General features: G+C 51.3%; 1 protein-coding gene across 1 annotated transcript in view; it reads right to left on the bottom strand.

Annotated features, from left to right (window-relative positions):
• The window catches only part of LOC128333521 (tetraspanin-15-like), a 114,944-nt gene extending 95,731 nt beyond the window's left edge, over positions 1 to 19,213 (bottom strand). The window contains exon 1 of the mRNA XM_053269019.1: positions 18,638 to 19,213. Within this exon, the coding sequence (XP_053124994.1) occupies positions 18,638 to 19,198 (561 nt within the window). The 5' untranslated portion in view covers positions 19,199 to 19,213. The remainder of the gene's footprint in view (positions 1 to 18,637) is intronic.
• Between the last annotated feature and the right edge of the window lie 829 nt (positions 19,214 to 20,042).

Consider the following 20,042-nt stretch of genomic DNA (forward strand, 5'->3'; position numbering starts at 1 on the left):
GGTCCCCCAAGGATTAGTACTGGGACCAGTGTTCTTTAACTTGTTCATAAACAATCTAGAACTTGGGGTGACAAGCGAAGTGGCCAAATTTGCAGATGACACTAAATAATTTACGGTAGTGAAACTTATAATGGATTGTGAGGAACTCCAAAAAGATCTCTCCAAAGTGGGGGAGTAGGCAACAAAATGTCAAATGTGGTTCAATGTAAGCAAGTGTAAGATATGTAGACTGGGACAAAAACCACCAACTTCACATATATGCTGATGGGATATGAGCTGTCAGTGACTGACTATGAGAGAGATCTTGGGGTTGTGGTGGACAGCTCATTGTGTTGTCTCAGTACATGGCAGCTGTGAAAAAAAGCTAATTCCATGCTAGGGATCATTAGGAAGGGGACTGAAAATAAAAATGCTAATATTATAATGTCCTTATACAAAACTATGGTGTGGCCACATCTGGAGTACTGTGTACAACTTTGGTCACCATATCTTAAGAAAGATATTGTAGAACTGGAAAAGGTGCAGAAGAGGGCAACCAAAATGATCAAGGGCCTGGAGCACCTTCCATATGAGGCTAGGCTACAGCATCTGGGGGTCTTTACCTTGGAAAAGGGGCGACTAAGGGGAGACATGATTGAAGTGTATACAGTTATGCATGGAGTGGAGAGGGTGGACAGAGAGAAATTTCTCTCTCTTGCACACAACACTAGAACCAGAGGGCATCCAATGAAACTGAAGGTCGGGAAATTTAGGACTAACAAAAGGAAGTTCTTTTTCACACAGAACATAATTAATCTAGGGAATTCTTTGCCATGGGATGTGGTGATGGCCACTAGCTTGGATGGTTTTAAAGGGGGCTTAGACAAAGTCATGGAGGACAGGTCTATCAATGGCTACTAGTCTTGATGGCTATAGGCCACAGCAAGGCTCAGAGGCAAGATGCTTCTCAATACCACTTGCAGGGGAGCAACAGCAGGAGAGAAGGCACACACATAGCTCTTGCCTTGGGCTCCCCAGAGGCAGCATCTGGTGGACCACTGCGTGAAACAGGATGCTGGACTAGATGGGCCTCCTTGGGCCTGATCCAGCAGGGCTGGGAAGCTGCCTTATGCCGAGTCAGGCCCTTGGTCCATCTTGCTCAGTATTATCTACACTGACTGGCAGAGGCTCTCCAACTCTTCAGGCAGGAATCTCTCCCAGCCCTACCTGGAGGTGCTCTCAGGGAACCTGGGACCTTCTGCATGCAAAGCAGATGCAGATGCTCTACCACTAAGCTGCAGCCTCATCCCTAAGGGCAGCAGGCAGCACTCACATATAGTTGCACGTCCAAAGGCAAACCAAGCCAAACACTGCTCAGTGCTGCTGCAAGACTAGCTCTCCTCCCACGACTCTCACTGGCAAGAGCCAGCATGGCGAGTGTATTAGCTTCAAAGCAGGATCGTGCCAAGCTCCTGAGTCTGAAATTTATGGGGAAACCCGTTCAAGGTCAGGGACGAACCGAGTATGCACACTGCTAGCCCCTGTGGCTCCTCTTCAGAGAAACTCTCTACATGCAGAAGCTATCCACAAGCATGTACCAAAGCGGGATAAGGAAGCCCAGCCCACTTTTGCACGGACGTGTGTCCCACTCTGATTGGGCCCTATCCTAACGGCACCATGGCAGCGAACCCCACTACAGAGCCACACTCCAAAACAGGGTTAGAAGAGCAAGTGCTCTCCCGAGATCATCTGGCAGCTGATTGCAGCCATGGCTGGCAGACAGAGGCACTTTTGGGGAGGGGAGGGGGATCCCCATAATGCACTGCGCACTCACAGAGTGTATTTTTGGAGCTCGGGGGGGGGGGGGGCATGTCCCAGCACCTAACCCCTTGGAGCTACTGTGAGCAGCTGGTGGTTGCCTGGGTGGGCGATCCGCCTGCCCAAGATAAGACAGACGCTTGTGTGTAGGGAGGTAAGTTCTCCTGATCCAGCCCTGATCCAGCAGGGCTGTTCTTATGTAAGTGTGTAGATCACGGCTTTGTTTTGTCAGGGTTTGAAAACCGGGACTTGCTTCATTCAGGGTGGGGCTCCTCAGCTACTAGGAGCCTGGAATGCCAGAGTTGCAAGAGGCGGATCTGGAACACCCATGACAACCAGAAGCCAAGGAAGGGCCTCTTGGAAAAGCACCTTGGTGAGCACTCAAAGATGTTCAGGAAAGAGGAGCCGCTTCTGGGGCAAGCAGCAGCACTGGGAGGAGGGGCAATTTGCACAGGAAAATGTTGCATGGAGAAAGGGCAGACCTCCCAGGCCCCAAATTTCTGCAGTCTTGATCAGGCTCTCCTTCCCCACAGTTGTTTGTCTATGAAACAAGAGGCACAGCCAGTTGGAAGCATGCTCAGCGATGCGTTTGCCTGGACCTCCAGTTTGGCCCTTAGTGGGTTGCACATAGTGTGGACATCGTGCAGTCAGGGCTGGCCTGGGGGACAACGGTACGACGAGCTCTGCAAAACCGTGCTGTTCCAAGCATTCAGCAAGAAGCTCTTTCGAAATGGCTGTGCTCAAGTCTTCTGGGATCTTATATGTCAAACCAATCTCTGCACAACTGTTTGTAACTTGCAGGAATCATTCTACCATAGTCATCATTTTAAAAAGGAAGGTCTCTCTTGATTTGAATAAGACATCACTGGATCTGCCAATTAAAGTCTGACATGTTGGTTTCACATTTGTCAGTTCTGCTTAATCCACCATCACCCAATCAACGCCCGCTGGTGCCAGCTGGATTTATCTAACATTACTGAAGAGGAGGAAGTTTCCCTGGGAAATACCAGCAGCCACATAGGCTCTCAGTCTGTCATGCCTTACATATTTCACCTAACCTGGGGGTCTCAAACTTGGGTCCCCAGATGTTGATGGGCTACAACTCCCATCTTCCACAGCCACAAGGGCTGGAGGCAACATCTGGGGACCCAGATTTGAGAACCCCCTGCTCTAACCCACATGATCCTGCTGATGCGCTAAAGCTAACCGGAGGCTCTTCAGTTGTTGGACCACAACTCCTATCACTCCCAGCCACAATAAGCTGCAGCTGGGGATGATGAGAGTTGTGGCCCAACAACAGCTGGGCGGCCTCAGGTTGGCCACTGCGGCCACTATCAAGGGTTCTTTTAGTCCAATCTTCTGGTTCCAAACAGCATTAAAGCAGACGCCCAGGTGTATCTGGTGCCATGGCTTGCTCCATTTGTCCCTACTGCTTAGTATTCAGATGCACACTACCTCAGTACATGGAAGTCCAACATCAAGCTATCGGCTGTTCCTTTTTCACTGGTCTCTAGACAGCAACCCCTCTGTTGCACAACTGGTCTTTGGGATAGCTGAACAGAGAGCATTCTATTCCTCCACTGTACTCAAAATAGCATCCGAAAGCATGCGCGTTCCACATCGGGAAGAAGAGAGCCTCCTCCTATTTCCAGGTCTGCACCATTTGTTCTGTTATCCCAACAACAATTAAGCTGATGTCTAACAAGCTGGGTCTTCTCCACTTGCAAACATGGGATAGAAACTGGCAATTTGCTCTGAAGTACCACGGGCTGTCAGAAGCCCACACACTTTATGTCCATCACCTCTGAACTGTGCTAATGTGGAGATGGAGAGGAGGGAGAGCAAAGCAATTGCTTGGCAACCTCTTGATCTGGCTGAGAAACGAGCAGCCCCATTTGGCCTTGGACAAGAGTCACTCCTGTGTCCACAAGCACAGCCAGCAACAGCCTCAAAGGAACGCCAGAGCTCTGCAAAGGCTTGCACCCCAAGTGTTCCTCCTGGCCAATGTTTTATCAGCTGGGCCACAGCCTGGATGCTGGTCCAAGAAGTTATCAGGACTGCCTCACACCCTGCCCAAACATGAACACGTGCTTACTTAGAGAACTAACAGACTGGACAGATATTATGGAGTGCAGAAGCAAGCACCCAGATGGAGCCAGGTCTAGAGTCATTTGTCCCATCTCAAAAGCCAGCCTGAAGAAAAGGTTTGGCAGTGGGACTGGGAACTCACCAAGCAGGACGCTTTGGTCATTCACTGGTAAGGAAGGGCTGGGGTGGGAGGCTCCAAGGGAGGAAACAGAGGATCCCACTTTAAAAGGACAAGTCCTGCCTGGCTGGGTGCTTCTCTGCACAACATGCACTTTATTCAATGAAAAGATAACAACACAAGCCAGTTTTCAGGGAAACTGACCCTGAAGATGGGCCAGCTCAGCAATCCAGATTTCCACCCTCCAAAGCGCGCTGGGAGACACACTGCCATCCTGTTAGATGCGGATGATGCAGCCCTCCTCTCCAGGATCCCCATTGGCCTTAGAAGAGGACGGAGGGCCCCGAGGCTGCACTGCAGGGAGGACTGCCTGGAAATCAATTATCACAAAACTAAAATCATGGTGTACTTTCTACTACTTTTAGTATTATTATGCACCTTAAGTACCATTCCATATTAGATACTTTTTATCTCCTCTCACTTTTAACATGTAATCACCCTTATACTTTATGCTGGTCGATGACCGTTACAAAGACTGATTGATTGTTCCGGCATTTCCTGTCACTCAACGAAAGTGTCAAGAAAGTTGCTGGGCCTGGAATCATCGCCATGGATAAGTTTTATTTGGTTGTGTCATTTGAGCTAAAAAGGGAATGGGGAACTTTCTCCCAAGGGCGCCTCAGAGGAACACAGGAAGCTGCCTTCTACTGAGTCAGACCATTGGTCCAGCAAGCTCTGTATTGTCTACACAGACTGGCAGTGGCTTGTTGCAGGCAGGAGTCTCTCTCAGCCCTACCTGGAGATGCCTGTGAGGGAATTTGGAACCTTTTGCATGGAAAGATGCAGATGCTCTAGGGAAGGCACTAAAATGAATGACAAGGAATACCCACTGAAAAACTCTGGCTCCTTCCAAAGGGCCACAGAAATGCATGGCATTTCTGAACGGCCATTGCAAATTCAATGCATTCCATGGTCACTTGGAAGGAGGAACACAGAAATCTGCCTTATACCAAGTCGGACCCTTGGTCTACCTAGCTGAGTATTATCTACACAGACTGGCAAAGGCTTCTCCAAGGTCACAGTCAGAAATCTCCCTCAGCCCTGTCTGGAAATGCTTCAAGGGAGGGAACTTGGAACCTTCTGCAAGCAAGCAGGCAGATGCTCTTCCCAGAGTGGACCCATCCACCGAGGGGAATATCTTACAGTGCTCACACATGTCATCTCCCATTCAAATGCGAACCAGAGAGGACCCTGCTTAGCAAAGGGGACAACTCATGCTTGCCACCACAAGACCAGCTCTCCTCCCTTCACTTCTAGTAAATGCAGTCTGACACAGTCTTCTCTGCTAGCCACGAACAATAGAAATTTTAGCATGTTCCAGCACAAACGAGTCAGCAGCTCTGAATTACTAAGCCGCAAAACTGTTCATGCCAAAACCCAGGGTAGGGCAGGGTGGGGCAAATCTGCCTCGACAGGTCTGTGCTGTGCTCACATACAATATGTGCTATTCATACCAAACAGTTCTCGTGTGCAGCTTGCTAGAGGGGACCATTTCCAATATTAAATGGCTTTCGCACAGTTCTGCTCAATGGAGCAGCCACACGGATAACTTTTCTCCGGCCACTGACTCTCTTTGGCCCCTGCAGGGGTCTACTTAAGTGCTTCCAGTCATTCTTATTTCACACCAACACAGAGATCTTCAGAAAAAGAAAAGAAAGTTTTCTTGGTGGTGGGATACTTTTCCAATTTTCTGAAGTCTCTATTTTCTCTCAAAACAGAATGGGTGCCTTTTGCTTGTGTGCCTGCCATGACCCTTCTTAGTCAGAGTTCTCCACTCCGCCACTTATGCAGATCTGGAATAGCCGCCCCATAATCAGTGGATACACCCCCTGCCTCCCCATCTCCAGACAGACCCACACACATTAAAAGCTCAACTCACCCAGGATGTCAAGCAGAAGCCAATTTAAAATACCCACCCACCTTTACACACCACGAGGGATCTTGAGCCAAACAGCCTGGCCCACACCCTCGTTACCCCCAAAAGTGGGTCCCCCTTTGGTGTCGGCCCTTAGGTGGTGGGCCCACCGCCACAGGCAGCATTCCTATAAAGGCCCAGAACTGGGCAGGTGACCCCAGGAACTGCTGAGTCACTCACCCCTGCCCCCAGTCCTATACACACTCCCCACAGATGTTCACAGAGGCAGCAGGCTGCAACCTCACAGGGGAAGCAGGAGCAGGCAGGTAGCAGCAGCAGGAGCCAGCAGCACCCACTCAGTCTCCCACCCCGAGCAGCACTGCATGGGAAGCAGATGGGCTCTTCCTCTCCTCTGCTGGGCTTCTAGCAAACTGAGGCCACAGGCAACATTCCCATGAAGGCCCAGAGCTGGGCAGGTGACCCCAGGGACTGCTGAGTCACTCACCCCTGAGTGATTTATTTCAAGGCCAGTCACTCCCACCAAGCAGCAGCTCCTCTCTGGGTTCTGCTTCTGTTTGGGGTGCTGTGCATCTCTTTTCTTGTGCTCTACAGCCAGCTGGCAAATGGCTTCAGAGTATGCATCCCTGAACTCTCAAGCTGCCACCCAGGAGGTCACTGTCCCCCTTGCCAAATCCTTTTTGCTCAGCTTCTCGGTCTGGCCAGCCAACACAGGCAACAAAAGGAGGTGGCAGGAAGATTCTCTCATTTGCACAGAGAACATCCCACCTTCCCCACAAGCAGGAACTAGGGCAGTGTGAAGGAAACGGGGCCAGAACATCTCTTCCCAATGCAGCATTTGCACCCTGGAGTCATACAATCTGTTGGAAGTGAAGGACTCTGCGCTGTCTCATGCCTCAGTGACAGAGGGAGACAGACTACTGAGTCAGAGGGCTAGAGGGGTCAAGACATTGCTCATGCCTCCTCTCTACTGCTCTGACACTATCCCTTTGATATGTAGATTGCTATTCTAAGGGACTTCCTTTCTTCCTTCTTCTTCTCCCTAACACACACACTTGCCTCTCTCTGCACCATGTGTGCACAGAGATGCAGACAGCATCTGTCTGCATCCAGCTAGATAGATAGATTAGAGATACTATATATGCACTTTCCTATCTAGAATGGAGTTCTCCAATAAAGACTCCTAATATTGATTTGAAACTATGAACTGGCTCTAAGTTTCTTTTGCTCTCAGCATACATGCATACCTAGGCAGACTCAGCTGTGTTTTGTTTCTGTGCACTCTGCTGTAGTAGAAGGGTATCTCTTACCAGAGAGAATTCCCAACACGACCCACACTTATCCCATTCACCTGCCTGCATAAACCAAGCCAAGACAGCTCACAGAACCACAAGAGGAAATGTTCTGAGCCCGTTTTAACACATGCTCAATGCAGCAGCTTCTCTGTTCTGGCTGGGTTCTTGAGCCTTGTGCCTATCTATGCTATGTGCTCCTCTACGTCAAACACTCTGCCAACTTTGGCTGACAACAAAACCAGATGAAACCTAGTGGCTCCTACACTCAGGCTGGCATATGCTGCTCTGAGGCACATAGGCTGGCAGAGGCTGGTTTGCCTCGTCCCCTGCAAACTCTCTTCCTGCCTTCAATATTCACTGGTGGAACTTTGCTGTCCGAATTCAATTAGAGCCCAACTGTCAGATGCACAATTTGAAAGAATTTGCCCTTCCCACGCAGGCTCCATTATACAATACCACTTATAATAAGGTTTGCCAGTAAGCCTTCTGTAACTGCACAGCAGTTTCATAAAGAGGCCCATGATATACAGCAGACAGAAGCTGCTGCGCTTCCCTAAAGGCCAAATATTCCACGCTTGTGAGAATATGCAGGACTGCAATGAAGCAGCCATTTCCCCCCATTATGACCTGGTAATTTCTATGAAATCAAACAATCAGACAATCAACTTTGACTCACAGGCCATTTTCTCAGTCCTGTGGTGCCAGTGCCATCTCAAAAAAAACCCCAGAATTCTCCCCAGAGTCCATGGTGCCTGATGATATGGACATACCTTTAACTCTTGTTAGCCATTTTAATCATCATTAAAACTACCAGCTTCCAGAGCTGACCCTCCCAAACTTATAGTCCCCGGCTGCAAGTGAATTTCAAAATTCACTAAGGCCCTGGAAGTAAAACTGAACCAAACCTACAATTTTAAAGCCTATGGTAACCAAACACTGTGTGGGGTGGTCGGGGAGCAGATGGAGGAAAGGAAGAGGGGTCCCACCAGGACGGAAAAGCCACCAGGCATCTTTAGCAGTTGCATGGCTGGCAGCTGAAGCTTTTCCCCATTTCGGGCAGCAGTCTGTGGGCCAGTTTTCAGGGTCAGCATGGTTAGCCCACAGAGAAAGGCGGGAAAAGGGGCTCCATGGAGCCCTTCCTCGTCCCCCTTTTCCTTCTCTGTTTAAAGGGATGGACAGACTTGGGGCCATGATTTTAGCAGGAAAGAAGGAAAGGGGAGCAGAGGCAGGGGCATCGGTTCCTGTTCCACTTCAGGAAGCAAGATGTCCTGGGCTGGCCTGGTGGACAAGTTGTAATTGGCAGCAGCTGCTGCTGAATTTCTCCCTTGTCAAAGGTTCAGCAAGCAGTCCCAAAAGGGTGGGGGTCTGACCATTCGTCTCTGCATCATAATTTACAAATCGGCATTTCTAGTTAGGTGCAACTACTAAGCATTTCTTAGAGTGGACGTGAGGCTGGCTCCCTCTAAGAGCCCAGGATCCCAACAGCATAAATACTGGGAAAATCAGGCTGCAGACCCAGTTGGAACCCAGATTTTCAGTAAGGGGGTGTGCAGCGTGGCAGTGAGAGGGCCAAGGTAAGGAATTCCTGGGTGAGCAGGAAACACTTCCCGTGAGAATGTGCAGATGCACCTTCAGCACCGAGAGTCAAACCACATGTGACATTTACAGCGTGACTAGCCTTGATGGGCTAACTTCATCAATCACTGCTGGACTATGGTGGGACGAGGCCTAGGGCAGAAGTCTCCACATCTAACTTCTTGGTGTCTCTTAGCCACCAAGAGGGACCTGCACAGCTGCTCCAGTTGCCTTGCATGCAAACAGACAGTGCAAAGCTCGGTGCACACAGAGGAAGCCAGCAGAGAACGCCTTCTAGCTTCTGTAGCTTTCCAGCTGGCTTAATTGATTCAGGTTTTTTGGTACACGCACAGACACACCCTTGGCATCTCACTTAAGAAAGCAGTCTCAAGTTTTAAAGTGCTTTTTCTTTCCATTCATGAACTCTCTTATCCACTCATGAACGCGTTGGAGGGGCACTTCAGTTTTGCCCATTACTCTTAGGAAGCAGGCAGCAATTAAGACAAGGAGCAGGTCCACGGGGGAGCCAGATTCTCCAGACTCATCCACAGACCAGAGCTGCTGTTATTTAAGCTGTGAGCGAAAGGGGACACCACAGCTCCAGGGTGGGAAATGCCCTCCTCTTAATGCTACAGACCTACACAAAGGCAGGTCTGCCTCTGTGACTTAACAGCTGTGGCAGTTCTGTGGCTAAACAGAGTATGGATAATTTAGGCATGGGGGAGTCCCCTTCCCAGAAACTTGCACAGGGCCTCTACACTCTTCCTTCAGAGCACCACCCTTTCAATCAATCAATCTTTATTGCGGTCACAGACCAGCATAAAGTATGATTACATGTTGAAAGTGAGAGTAGATTAAAAAATGACTGCATATAAAATAGTACATATTGATACTAAAAGGACTAAGAATACTAGAAATACTAAGCCAATGTTAAAGTATAAGGGAGATTACGTGTTAAAAGTGAGATCAGATTAAAAAAAAGATTACATATACTAAAAATAGTAAATAACATGAGGGCCTAAATGCCTAAAAGGTTAAAAAAAAATGCATGAGTCACATCACTGATGTGAAATTTTGAGACATGAGAGGACAGAAATATATGACCTGAGTAATAAAACTGAAAAATCAGCCAGACTGAAGGTTGTAGAGAGCAGTAAAAGGGAGGCACAAGAGCAATAGCAGGGCCCGCCCAGAGTCACCAAGGGTCAGATTAAGGCTGATAGGACTCACTGCCTGTCACCCACCAATGAATGCTGATCGCAGCCGCACAGTACCTGGCGACGCTATATGTGATGGCAGGCTTAGAGTCAGAGAGCAGCAAAGAGCTATAGAATTGGCTTGGATGGTCTGGATACTTGCTTAGCAATGGAAGGATGAAGGTGGTGTGAATGTCTCTATAGAAAAGCAGTAGAGGAGAGCATGCTCAATAGTTTCAATCTGCCCTAGGCCACAGGGGCATAGTCGCTCTGCAAATGGGGTCCTTCTATAACAGGCTGCTAGCACTGCTGAAGGGAGGCCATGACAGCGAGCCAGAGTGAACGCCCTTCTGTGCTTTGGGACCTCCAGTTGGGTGAAGTCTGCTGCTGGAGAGGCAGAATAGCTAAGCCCATCACTGATGTGAAAATTTGGGGCACTGCTGAGATCAGTTTGGCACTCAATGTCTCTAATGCGCTGCTTGATGTTTGCTTTTGCCTGGTCATAGTCCATGTTGAGCAAGGTCAAGGGGGAAAGGCCCAGAGTAGCTATTTTTGTCTCAATTGCCTGAATCCATCTAGATTGGTAATTAATGTGTAGGGTTAAGGGGGCAAGGCCAGTTGGGCAGAAGGATAGTGTAAGAAATTAGATACTTCGGAATTCTCTCTTCACATGTGGGGAATGGAAAACTCAGAAGTCCTCGGAAGTCTAGGTTCTTTGCCTTATGCTTAGCTTGCTTTGTTCCTCCAAGACTCAGAAAAGCACACAGACAAGAAACGAAAAATTAACAGTATTTATTCTCACTCAAATCCTGACAGTAGTCAATAAACAAAAGCAAGAAACAATTCTAAATTCAATCAGTACACCTCAATCATTCAACAGGGTTTTTTTCTTATGGTTAGAAATCGAAAGTTAATGGTTTGTTATTTTTATAATACCCCTGTTTCTCGCAGTTACACGTTGTGGTTGTTTCTCTGTTCGAATCTCTTGCCTTTCACTCTTCCCTCTAGGGCTCCTTCCTCTTCTTTCTCCAAATCATTCAACAGCCCCTCTCTAGTGCTCGATTGTGGAGTCACCCCCACAACCCTGCTTCCCCACTCTTCCTAACAATGATTGGTCAGAAGAAACCACACCACGGATAACCTATAACCTAATCTGTCACCCCTTTTGGCATATCGACCCATTGGTCAATTCTTGAATGTGTGTAAATGAAACCTACAGAAACTGCATCATAGGTGTTTTGATCGAAACTCATGCAAACATTGTGGTTTGGGCATGTCTTGTCCTAATGTCTCCGAAGTAAGATCTAGGCTAAACTGGGGAAGTGTTCTGTCATGTCACCCAAAATACCATTATTTGGCATTTCAATCCAAAAAAGCACCTCATGACATCTTGGAAACATGCTTGGACATAGCACACCTGTCATCTCAGGCCCAAAAAGCTTGACTCTCCTAAAACCAATGGCAAGCACACTGGTCAACTTGACCATAGAAAAAAAGAAAATGCCCTATCCTTTGTCTAACAATAGTCTGAGCCAATAACAGATGGCCACCTACACCCTGGCCTCCAGGGGCAGAGTGGCATTGGAGACACATCTCGGTACTTGGAGCGCTGCCCGCAGGAATTTAGATTGTACAAGTTCCAGAGCTGCAATGTTGGGGAAGGGAAGGGGCTCGATTGAGCACCATAGATGAACTGAGCTAGTGACTTGGCTATGAACAGTTCAAGAGCTGCAGGTACATAATGGCCTCCCCTTGTCCGCAGGAATTTGAGGAACTTCTCTGGACATTTAAGGCCACATGTTTTCCATGAGCTTTCCTGCAACCTCCAGAATGAAAAACTACTCCCAAGTATTTGAAGAGTGCAACGTGCTCAATCTTATGCCCCTCAATCTGCCAAGAGTGGATCTTGGGCCTCTGGGCAAAGGCCACGATTTTAGTTTTGTGATAATTGATTTCCAGGCAGTCCTCCCTGCAGTGCAGCATCGGGGCCCTCCGTGCTCTTCTAAGGCCAATGGGGGTCCTTGAGAGGATGGCTGCATCATCTGCATATAACAGGATGGCAGCATGTCTCCCAGCGAGCTTTGGAGGGTGGAAATCTGGGTTGCTGAGCTGGCCCACCATAGAGTTAATGTAGACGTTAAAGAGGAGTGGGGCCAGAATGCATCCTCGTTTGATGCCCTTTCTGAGTTGTAACAGCTCTTGTGAGCTGGCCTTGGGGGCTACATCTCACCTTGAGTGATGTGTCCACATGCAGGGTGCGAAGAAGTTATAGCAGGCGCCTACTATAGCACAGGCACTCAGGGAGCGAGACTATGAGGTCTCTGTCCACGCCCTACTGGTTGGGGCCCTGGGGGGCTGGGACCCCAGCAATGAGCCAGTACTGAGAGCTTGCAGTGTAGGCAAACACTATGCCAAGCTCATGCGCAAACTGATGGTGTCTGACGCCATCCGGTGGTCCCAAGACATCTACATAGAACACATCTCGTGACACTGCCAGTACCAGGAGCCAAATCGCCCCCAACGTCCAAGTGGTGGGGAGCCAAACCAGCCCACTCCCCTAACCCAAGAGGAGAGGGGCCACTAAGCGCACAAAGGAATGGCTTGCCCTCCTAAACCTAGAGGACAGGAGCCACCTATGGCTTGCCTCGCTAGACCCACAGGGGGCGAGCCACCACACACTCCACCTTACCCTGGTAGGGAGGAGCTCCACCAGAGCTGTGGGCAAGCCCAGTGACGTCCCCACCACCACCACAGAAGGATGCCAGACCACCTGGAAACCCCCAGAGGACACCCTGGACGATGTGCCACCTCCTGCCCACAAGTTGAGAACAGATTCTCCCGCTCTCCTGGCTTGGACTTTACCCTGGACTCTGTCCAGATCCACATACACATGGAACCAAAGGAGGACTTACATACATTGGTGATGCCTTGCAGCTCGCGACTAACTCAGATGGACACTTGTTTTCTTATGCTTGCTTTGACGTGGTCTGCAGCATATTTGCATGCTAAACAAACCATGCCAGCACAGTAGCCAACCATGCCAGGAACTCCCACTGACAACACCCCTGGAGGACCCCCTGGACCTGGAGAAGACCCTCCGCCATCGAGGACCCCCGCCCAGAGGCTGCAATTGGCAGAAGACGACCGGCACGGCCCTGACGGCCACATGCAAGGTGAGGCTGGGATCTGACCCTCCCTTGGACCTTTTGGACATTCCTCTCACTGAACTCTTTTAACCGGACTCTACCCAAACCTGTAGGAACTCGCGTACAGTGCTATATTCTCTCTACCTTTGCAACCACACATGCTTTAGTACGTGGCCATGTTTTATCAGGAAACTCTGTTCACTGCTGTATTGCTTTTGTAAACCTTATGCTAAACATTATCTAATAAAAGTCAATCTGTTGGTTTAATGCTGCACTCATTGCACTGTTCTTATTGGAGTTTTAATTTGCCATTGTGAGTAACCATGAATGTGTTTGAAAATAGGCAGGATTTTTAAAGAAGACAGATGCCACTTGTTCACCTTCATCTCTTGCTAGCCTTTCCCCTCCCCATTGTTTAGATTTAGATGGCAAGTCCTTTGTGGCAGGGACCTTGATTTTTGCTTGTGCTATTCTGTAAAACGCTGCATCCTTTGACGACACTTTATCAACAATACTTAGAATTCCTACAGTGATCTGGAAATTGCTCCAAGGACACCTTGTGTTCTAGAGCAGAGGCTTGGAGAGAGGAGCTGGGCCATGGCCTCCCAGTAAAGCCTGCAGTGGAAGCAGGATATTTTTACCAATAGAAGAGGATGTTGAATTTAAGACAATTCCCTGATTTCTAACATCAAAGAATTTGGGAAAACCTTAGTCTTAGATTCAGGCAAATATGGTACTCTCTGTGCAGCTGCACTCTCAAGTATTCACTGTGAGGAAAAAATTCCCAGCTCATGCACAGAATTCCCCATCACCTAGAAAACTTCTTCTCCTCTCATTGTAGCAACATGGAAGAGAACGGAGCACTTAGGAAGACACCACAGTTAAGTGCTTGCAATGCCAGCCTGATTCTACAAGATGTAGAGCTGCAAGTTCTTTCTGCAGGCAGCTTTTTTGTTTCAATTGCTTCTTCCCACTTAGCACCCACATAAGTAGTTGGTCTACGTGTAGGCAGCTGACTGAATGCTTTGGCAGAATGCTTTGCCAATTGTATTTCACCCAGTACACAGGCTACACATGTTTTACTCTTCAATTGTCTAAACTAAATTCCGTTAAGTCTAGGTGATATTTCACTGGCAGTATTCACAGGATATTTCTGCTTGCAAAGCTGATTTACTCTAGGATGAATGATAACTGGCATTTCATTTTTATCAATACGAATCAAATAAAGAGAAGGCAAAATCCTTGCACGTGCTCTGTCCTCTTTCTCAGTAAGAGGAAGATAAATAAATATTTATTGGACACGGACAGAGTGAGCTCTGAAGTGGCACAAAGCATAAAGTTTTCCAAGCACAGAACTCAAGTGACCGTGTTGGGTGGTCTGAATGATTACATGCAAAGCCATCCCATAAAGGCAGAAAACCATTCTGCAAAACCAGGAGTCTTAACATGGACAGTGACATGGAGCTTACCAGTCTGGGCTGCCCTTGGTGGCCAACCAGAAGTGTGTGGTTGCCAGGACCCTGTCCCTCCCCAGAGAGTTGCAGTGCCTCATTCCTCACCTTGTGCTGTGCCACAGGTATGTTTCACACCATGTGAAATGCAGCCCCTGCCCTGCTCCAGCTCAGAGCGGGAGGGGCCAGGGCCAGGACAAATCCCAAGCTCTTTCTGAGATTTGGGATTGGGGAGGGGGGGCTCCCCCATCACCTGTGCTGCAGCTCCCAAATCCAGTGCTGAAGCCAAGGCGACCAGGCCACCGCCCGCCCCATAACAGAACAGGAGCATTACAACAGCAGAGAGAGAACACTGCCACGCAGAGATTCAGGACCCGGAGACATCTAAACCCGACATGCAGGACGCTATTGGTCACCTCTATTCTTCACACATAGCCGAGTTCCCATTTGTTTCCAGTGAGGGGCCCACGCCCACCAAGGGGAAACCTGGCTCAGCGGGCCTTTTCCTTCAGGCAATATATTTCCCGCAGAAGAGATTTCAATGTTCAGCTAAGACTGAAGGTGCAAGTAAGATTGTACTTGTCTTACAATCTGACTTGTCATCACAGAAAAGGTGCGGTATTTACTTACATGCTTCTGAATTGTTTCCCCTCCTTTCACGGAAGTTCATACAGACAAGCATGACAAATAAGTTGCACCATTAACAAAAACCAGCCACAGCAAGCCTTGCGTGAACAATGGCATACGGCTGTTTTATTGAACACTGTGCTTCTGAGGAGTCTCTTGTTGTGGCGGGAAAGGAAACACTTGTGCTCCGTAGAGAAGTGGGTGGAGGCTGCCCCAAGACTGAGGATGGGAGAAGCTACACTTGAGAGGGATTACAATCAATATCCATCAACTTCTAGAGCACTTCAGTCTGAGAACTGAAGGACTGAAACCCACAGTCCGCAGATGCCTCTGTCTGAGCCAGGCTGCCTGCTCAAAGACTCACCCAGCAGAAGTGGAGAAGGTCTTCTGATACAGCAGAGGTTCTCAGCCTTGAATCCCGAGTTGATGTTGGACTACAATTCCCATCATCCCCAGCAGGAGAAACTCTAGAACAGGGGTAGGCCACATGCAGCTCTCCAGATGTTGCTAAGCTGCAGCTCCCATCTGTACCCACCAGCTGTGATTAGGGATGTGCACAGAAACAGGCAGGGGAAGGTCGAAGGCGGGGGTGGGTCCGACTTTAAGGGCGGGGGAGGGTGCACTTACCCCTCCCTCCACTTCCCCCCCACCGGCACTCTGTTAGCAACGGCTCCGTCAGGGCGACAGCGTACCTCCCTGCTGCCCTGCTGCCTCTTTGGCTGGAAGTACATGTGCACTGGGTACTCCTTGGTACTTCCGGCCAAAGAGGAAATGGGGTGGCAGGGAGGTATGCGGTCGCCCCGACAGAGCCTTTGCTAACAGAGTGCGGGGGGGGGGGAGAAGCAGAGGGAGGAATGAGTGGACCCTCCTCCGCCCTTAAGGTCAGACCCCCCACCGCCTTCAAACCGGCCGAACAGCCGGTTGTTCGAACCAGTTCGGAGGTCCTTAAAAGGGCCTCTGAACAATTTTGTGCACATCCCCAGCTGTAATCAATGGCGGATGGGGGGTGATGGGGGCTGTGGCTCAACAGCATCTGGAGAGCCCCATGTTGCCTCCTCCTGCTCTAAAACAAGACATCTGCAGGAGCAAAAGGATAGCAAAGAGCATTCTTAGGGGAACAAAGATTTGGCTCTATACTAAATACCTAGAGAGGAAAGGGAGTTAATGAGTCTCTTGCCTACCTGGCTGCACTGGCTTCTACAGCTTGTTCTTGAGTAGAGGAGAGAGTGAGTCAGGCTTCTTTAAACAACAGAGGCCTTTAAAGATTATGAGTTCAAGCTATTGGACCATAATATACACGGGCTGTATTGTCTGACTCTCTGCTATAAGGTCCCAGTCCGGTGAATGAGGGAGCAAAAGAGGAAGGAGAAATATTGGGGTGGGGTGGGGTGAAGAAGAGCACCTGCCAGTGCCGTCTCTTGGAGTCATCCCTGAGCCCGGCCACAACAGACATCAGAAGAAGTGAGGCAGAGGCTTCAGGCCCAACGTGGCCTTGGCTGCCTTATATCCTACCTAGCACAGGAAGGCAAGTCTCTGTCGAACTTGAAGCAGCTGCTCCCACAAGGCCCGTTTCCCAAAGTCTGAACTGCCCTCCTCTTCCCAGTGACCTTTGAGCCACTGAGAAGCTCAACACTCCTAGAAGTAAATGCCATTCACCTGCCCATGAGATCAGAGCTTGCAATAGGATCAGCTGTGTTGCCAGGACTTCACTCCGGTGGTGTTGATTAAGAAAAGGAAAGGAGCTGGGAATGGTGCCCTGAACTGGGTAGCCACACCTTGGCTACCTCTGCAAATGTTTTGATTTTGAATCTACCCCATCTTGGAGGCCCTGGATGGATAATAAGGCATCTCTAGAGCAGCGCCTTGGCCTCACTGACTGACTAGAGTATTAAGATTGTTGAGGTATTTCCAGATGAGCTAAAGCCCTGGAGGTTGTTGCCCAAGAGACTTCAATTATCCAGAAAAGCTTGGACATTTTTGCACATCACTCTGTGAAGTGAGAGGCTGCTGAAAACCCTTAAAAGGTTGAGCTACTACTCCATTAGCAAGGTAGCTGAAATTTGGCATGCATGCAGTCCAGGATGTTCTCATTAGCAGAAAAGACTTACATTTGTAAGTCTCTCCCCAGAAGTGAGCGGTGGGAAGGAATAGACTCCCAAGTGGCTAAGGCTCTCCCAGGCTACCAAGCAATCAGATTCTTGAAACTAGAATTCTAACCATCAAATAAGACTCCGTTTCCAGAAGGCTGCTCAAAATCCGAGGCTTGCTTCCTTGGGGGACAGAGTAGCCCCTGCCCCATTTCAGCTCATCACAGAATAGATCACACCAGGTGTGGGATAGAAAGCTGGGCTGCAGGAGTGTCACTGCCTGCATGAATTAGACCTGAACTTTTTTCGGGGGGGGGGGGGGGCGGACATGGCAGGGGAAGAGACACATCTCTAGTAGCAGCCGGGAGCCGTGTTCCCACTCTAAGGCATGGGCGCGTGCACGCGTACACACACTCGCAGCTTTGGGGGCGCCTGCTCAGTGCATTTTAGACCCCACCAGCAGGCTGAGTCAGGAAGGGCGCACTCTGAATGCCCACTGCCCGCCGCTCAGAATCAGAGACGACCGTCCGAGACACCACAGGCCTGGGAGTGGTGGTCGCCCCGCAGCCGGCAGAACGCAAGAGCCGCTCGCTCACTGCCTGCCAGCAGACGCCCGTCCGTGCTCAGCTCTGTCCCGCAGCAGCCTGCCTGCCTCCGTCCTCCCCAGCAGCCCCCTCCGTGCCTCGCCCAGGTCAGCAGGCCCACAGACGGGGGGTGGTGCTGTTGGGGGTCATTGTCACCCCGCTCCCGCCCCACACGAGAGCTACCCAGTCCAGAGCCACGCCCCCTCGCCCCCCTCCCCCGGAGCTCGGGTCCTTCTTGGTTCTCTCTCCGGGGCCACCCATCATCCCCGCCGCGGCCGCTGCTCTCGCCTCACCGAGGAGGCGGCGGCGGCGGCGGCGGCCTTGGTTGCCCTGCCTAGGCTAGGCTACTCCCGCGTCCCCCACATCAAGGGCTCTGCCTGTGCCTGGAACCCGCCTCCGAGGAGGAGGCACCAGCCGGCGCTGCTGCTGCCGCCGCCGCCAAGGGGCTCCTTCCCAAGCGTAAGGCGGCAGGCAGGAGGCCGCCCAGCTCGGGACAAAGCAGCGGCTGCGAGAGCGGCGGAGACAAAGAGGCGGCGGAGGCGGCAGCGGCAGCAGCTGAGCGGACCCCTCTCTCGCTCCCGCCGGCAGCCCCGCGGTCCCTTCGCTCTGCCGGCGGCGCTGCCAGCAGCAGCCGCCGCCCAGAGAGCGAGCGAGGAGCGAGAGCCCGGCGGGCGCCTCTCTCTCCCGTGGCGCGCGCAGCCTGGGCAGGGCTGGACCGGGGCGGCGGCGGCGGCACCTACCGAGAAGAGGGTGGCGTAGGCCGAGAGGGCGAACTTGAGGCAGTAGTAGTAGCCCAGCGACTCGCGCCACGCAGCAGCAGCAGCAGCGCCGCCGCTCCTCCTCCTCCTCCTCCTCCTCCTGGCCCATGGCGGCGGCGGCGGCGGCGGCGTCCCGGTCCCGGTGCCCAGCTGGAGGAGCCCGCGCGGCGCTGTCTCGCGCTTCGCCGGCGCCGCTTCCGCCTGGGCGAAAGTGAAAGCGGCTCCCGGGCCGGGCGGGGGGCGCCGCAGCGGGGCTTGTGTGCCGCCCCCCCCCCGGTCCCCGCACACGCCTTGGCTAAGAAGGGCAGCAGCAGCAGCAGGGCCGGGGAGACCCGCGTCGGGGCTCGGCAGCGAGGGGCTGCGCTCGTCCGCGGTTCCCAAGCCTGGTGGGGGTGGGCTACAGCTCCCCTCCTCCAAGGCTGCTGCGGCAGGGGGTGATGGGTGTTGCAGTCCGTCCACATCTGGGGACCCACGGCTGCCTGGAGCCCCTGGACTCGATCGGGACATCGGGAGCTGCCTCCTACGGAGGCCGCCGACCACCATTGGCCCCTCGAGGCCCGCGGGCGGGGGCCAAACGGCCTGACCCTCCTAGGGAGCTCACTCCAACCCCCATCCCGCCGCCGCTGCCCTCTGCTCCTCCAAGGGTCCGGCAGGAGTCTCGCCCCGCGCTGCCGGGAGATGCTGCTGGTGGGGGGACCAGGGCCCTCCTGCAGGCCAGCGGATCAGATGCTGGCCCGATCCAATATCTTGCAGAGCTCACAGGTAGTCGCCCATCCAAATGCAAACCAAGGCGGGCCCTGCTTAGCAGAGGGGACCCTTCAGACTCGCGATCACAAGACTAGCTCCCCTCCCCGAAATGAGTCCTTCTAGCTCTGCTTGCGGAGGGGAGCAAAAGATCTCCCCTGCAGGGGCAAAGAGAGTCTTTCCGGTTTGCTGGACTTCGGAATGGGAGGCTGTTACACACACACACACACACACACACCCCTGCACTCTCAAGAGAGAGACACATCCCTTCAGTTGTTTCATCTGGAATATTTCAAAGCCTGCCTTGCCCTTCACAGAAATGGAGAACATGCTTCATGGGGGGTTTGCCATCTCTGGTGCTTCTTTCTTTCTTTCTCTGCTCCTCTGCCAGGCTAATTTTATTGCTAGCACCTGTCTGGGCATCGCATGCACATGGATGGCGGGTAACCTGAGCAGGTCACGGGCAGAGTGACAGACAGTTTGCTCCCATCTTCAAAGAGGTGCCATTGCAAGGAGGGCTGGGGAAGCAATCCTGGGTGAGCCTGTTCACTGCTGTGAGTGAGGAGCAAACATATGCTGGTCAGTGACCCAAATAAAGTATGATTGGTTGATAGGAGCAAACATTCCTACCACTGAGCAAGAT

The sequence above is a fragment of the Hemicordylus capensis genome, chromosome 8 (genome assembly GCF_027244095.1).
Source record: "Hemicordylus capensis ecotype Gifberg chromosome 8, rHemCap1.1.pri, whole genome shotgun sequence".
NCBI lineage: Eukaryota > Metazoa > Chordata > Lepidosauria > Squamata > Cordylidae > Hemicordylus > Hemicordylus capensis.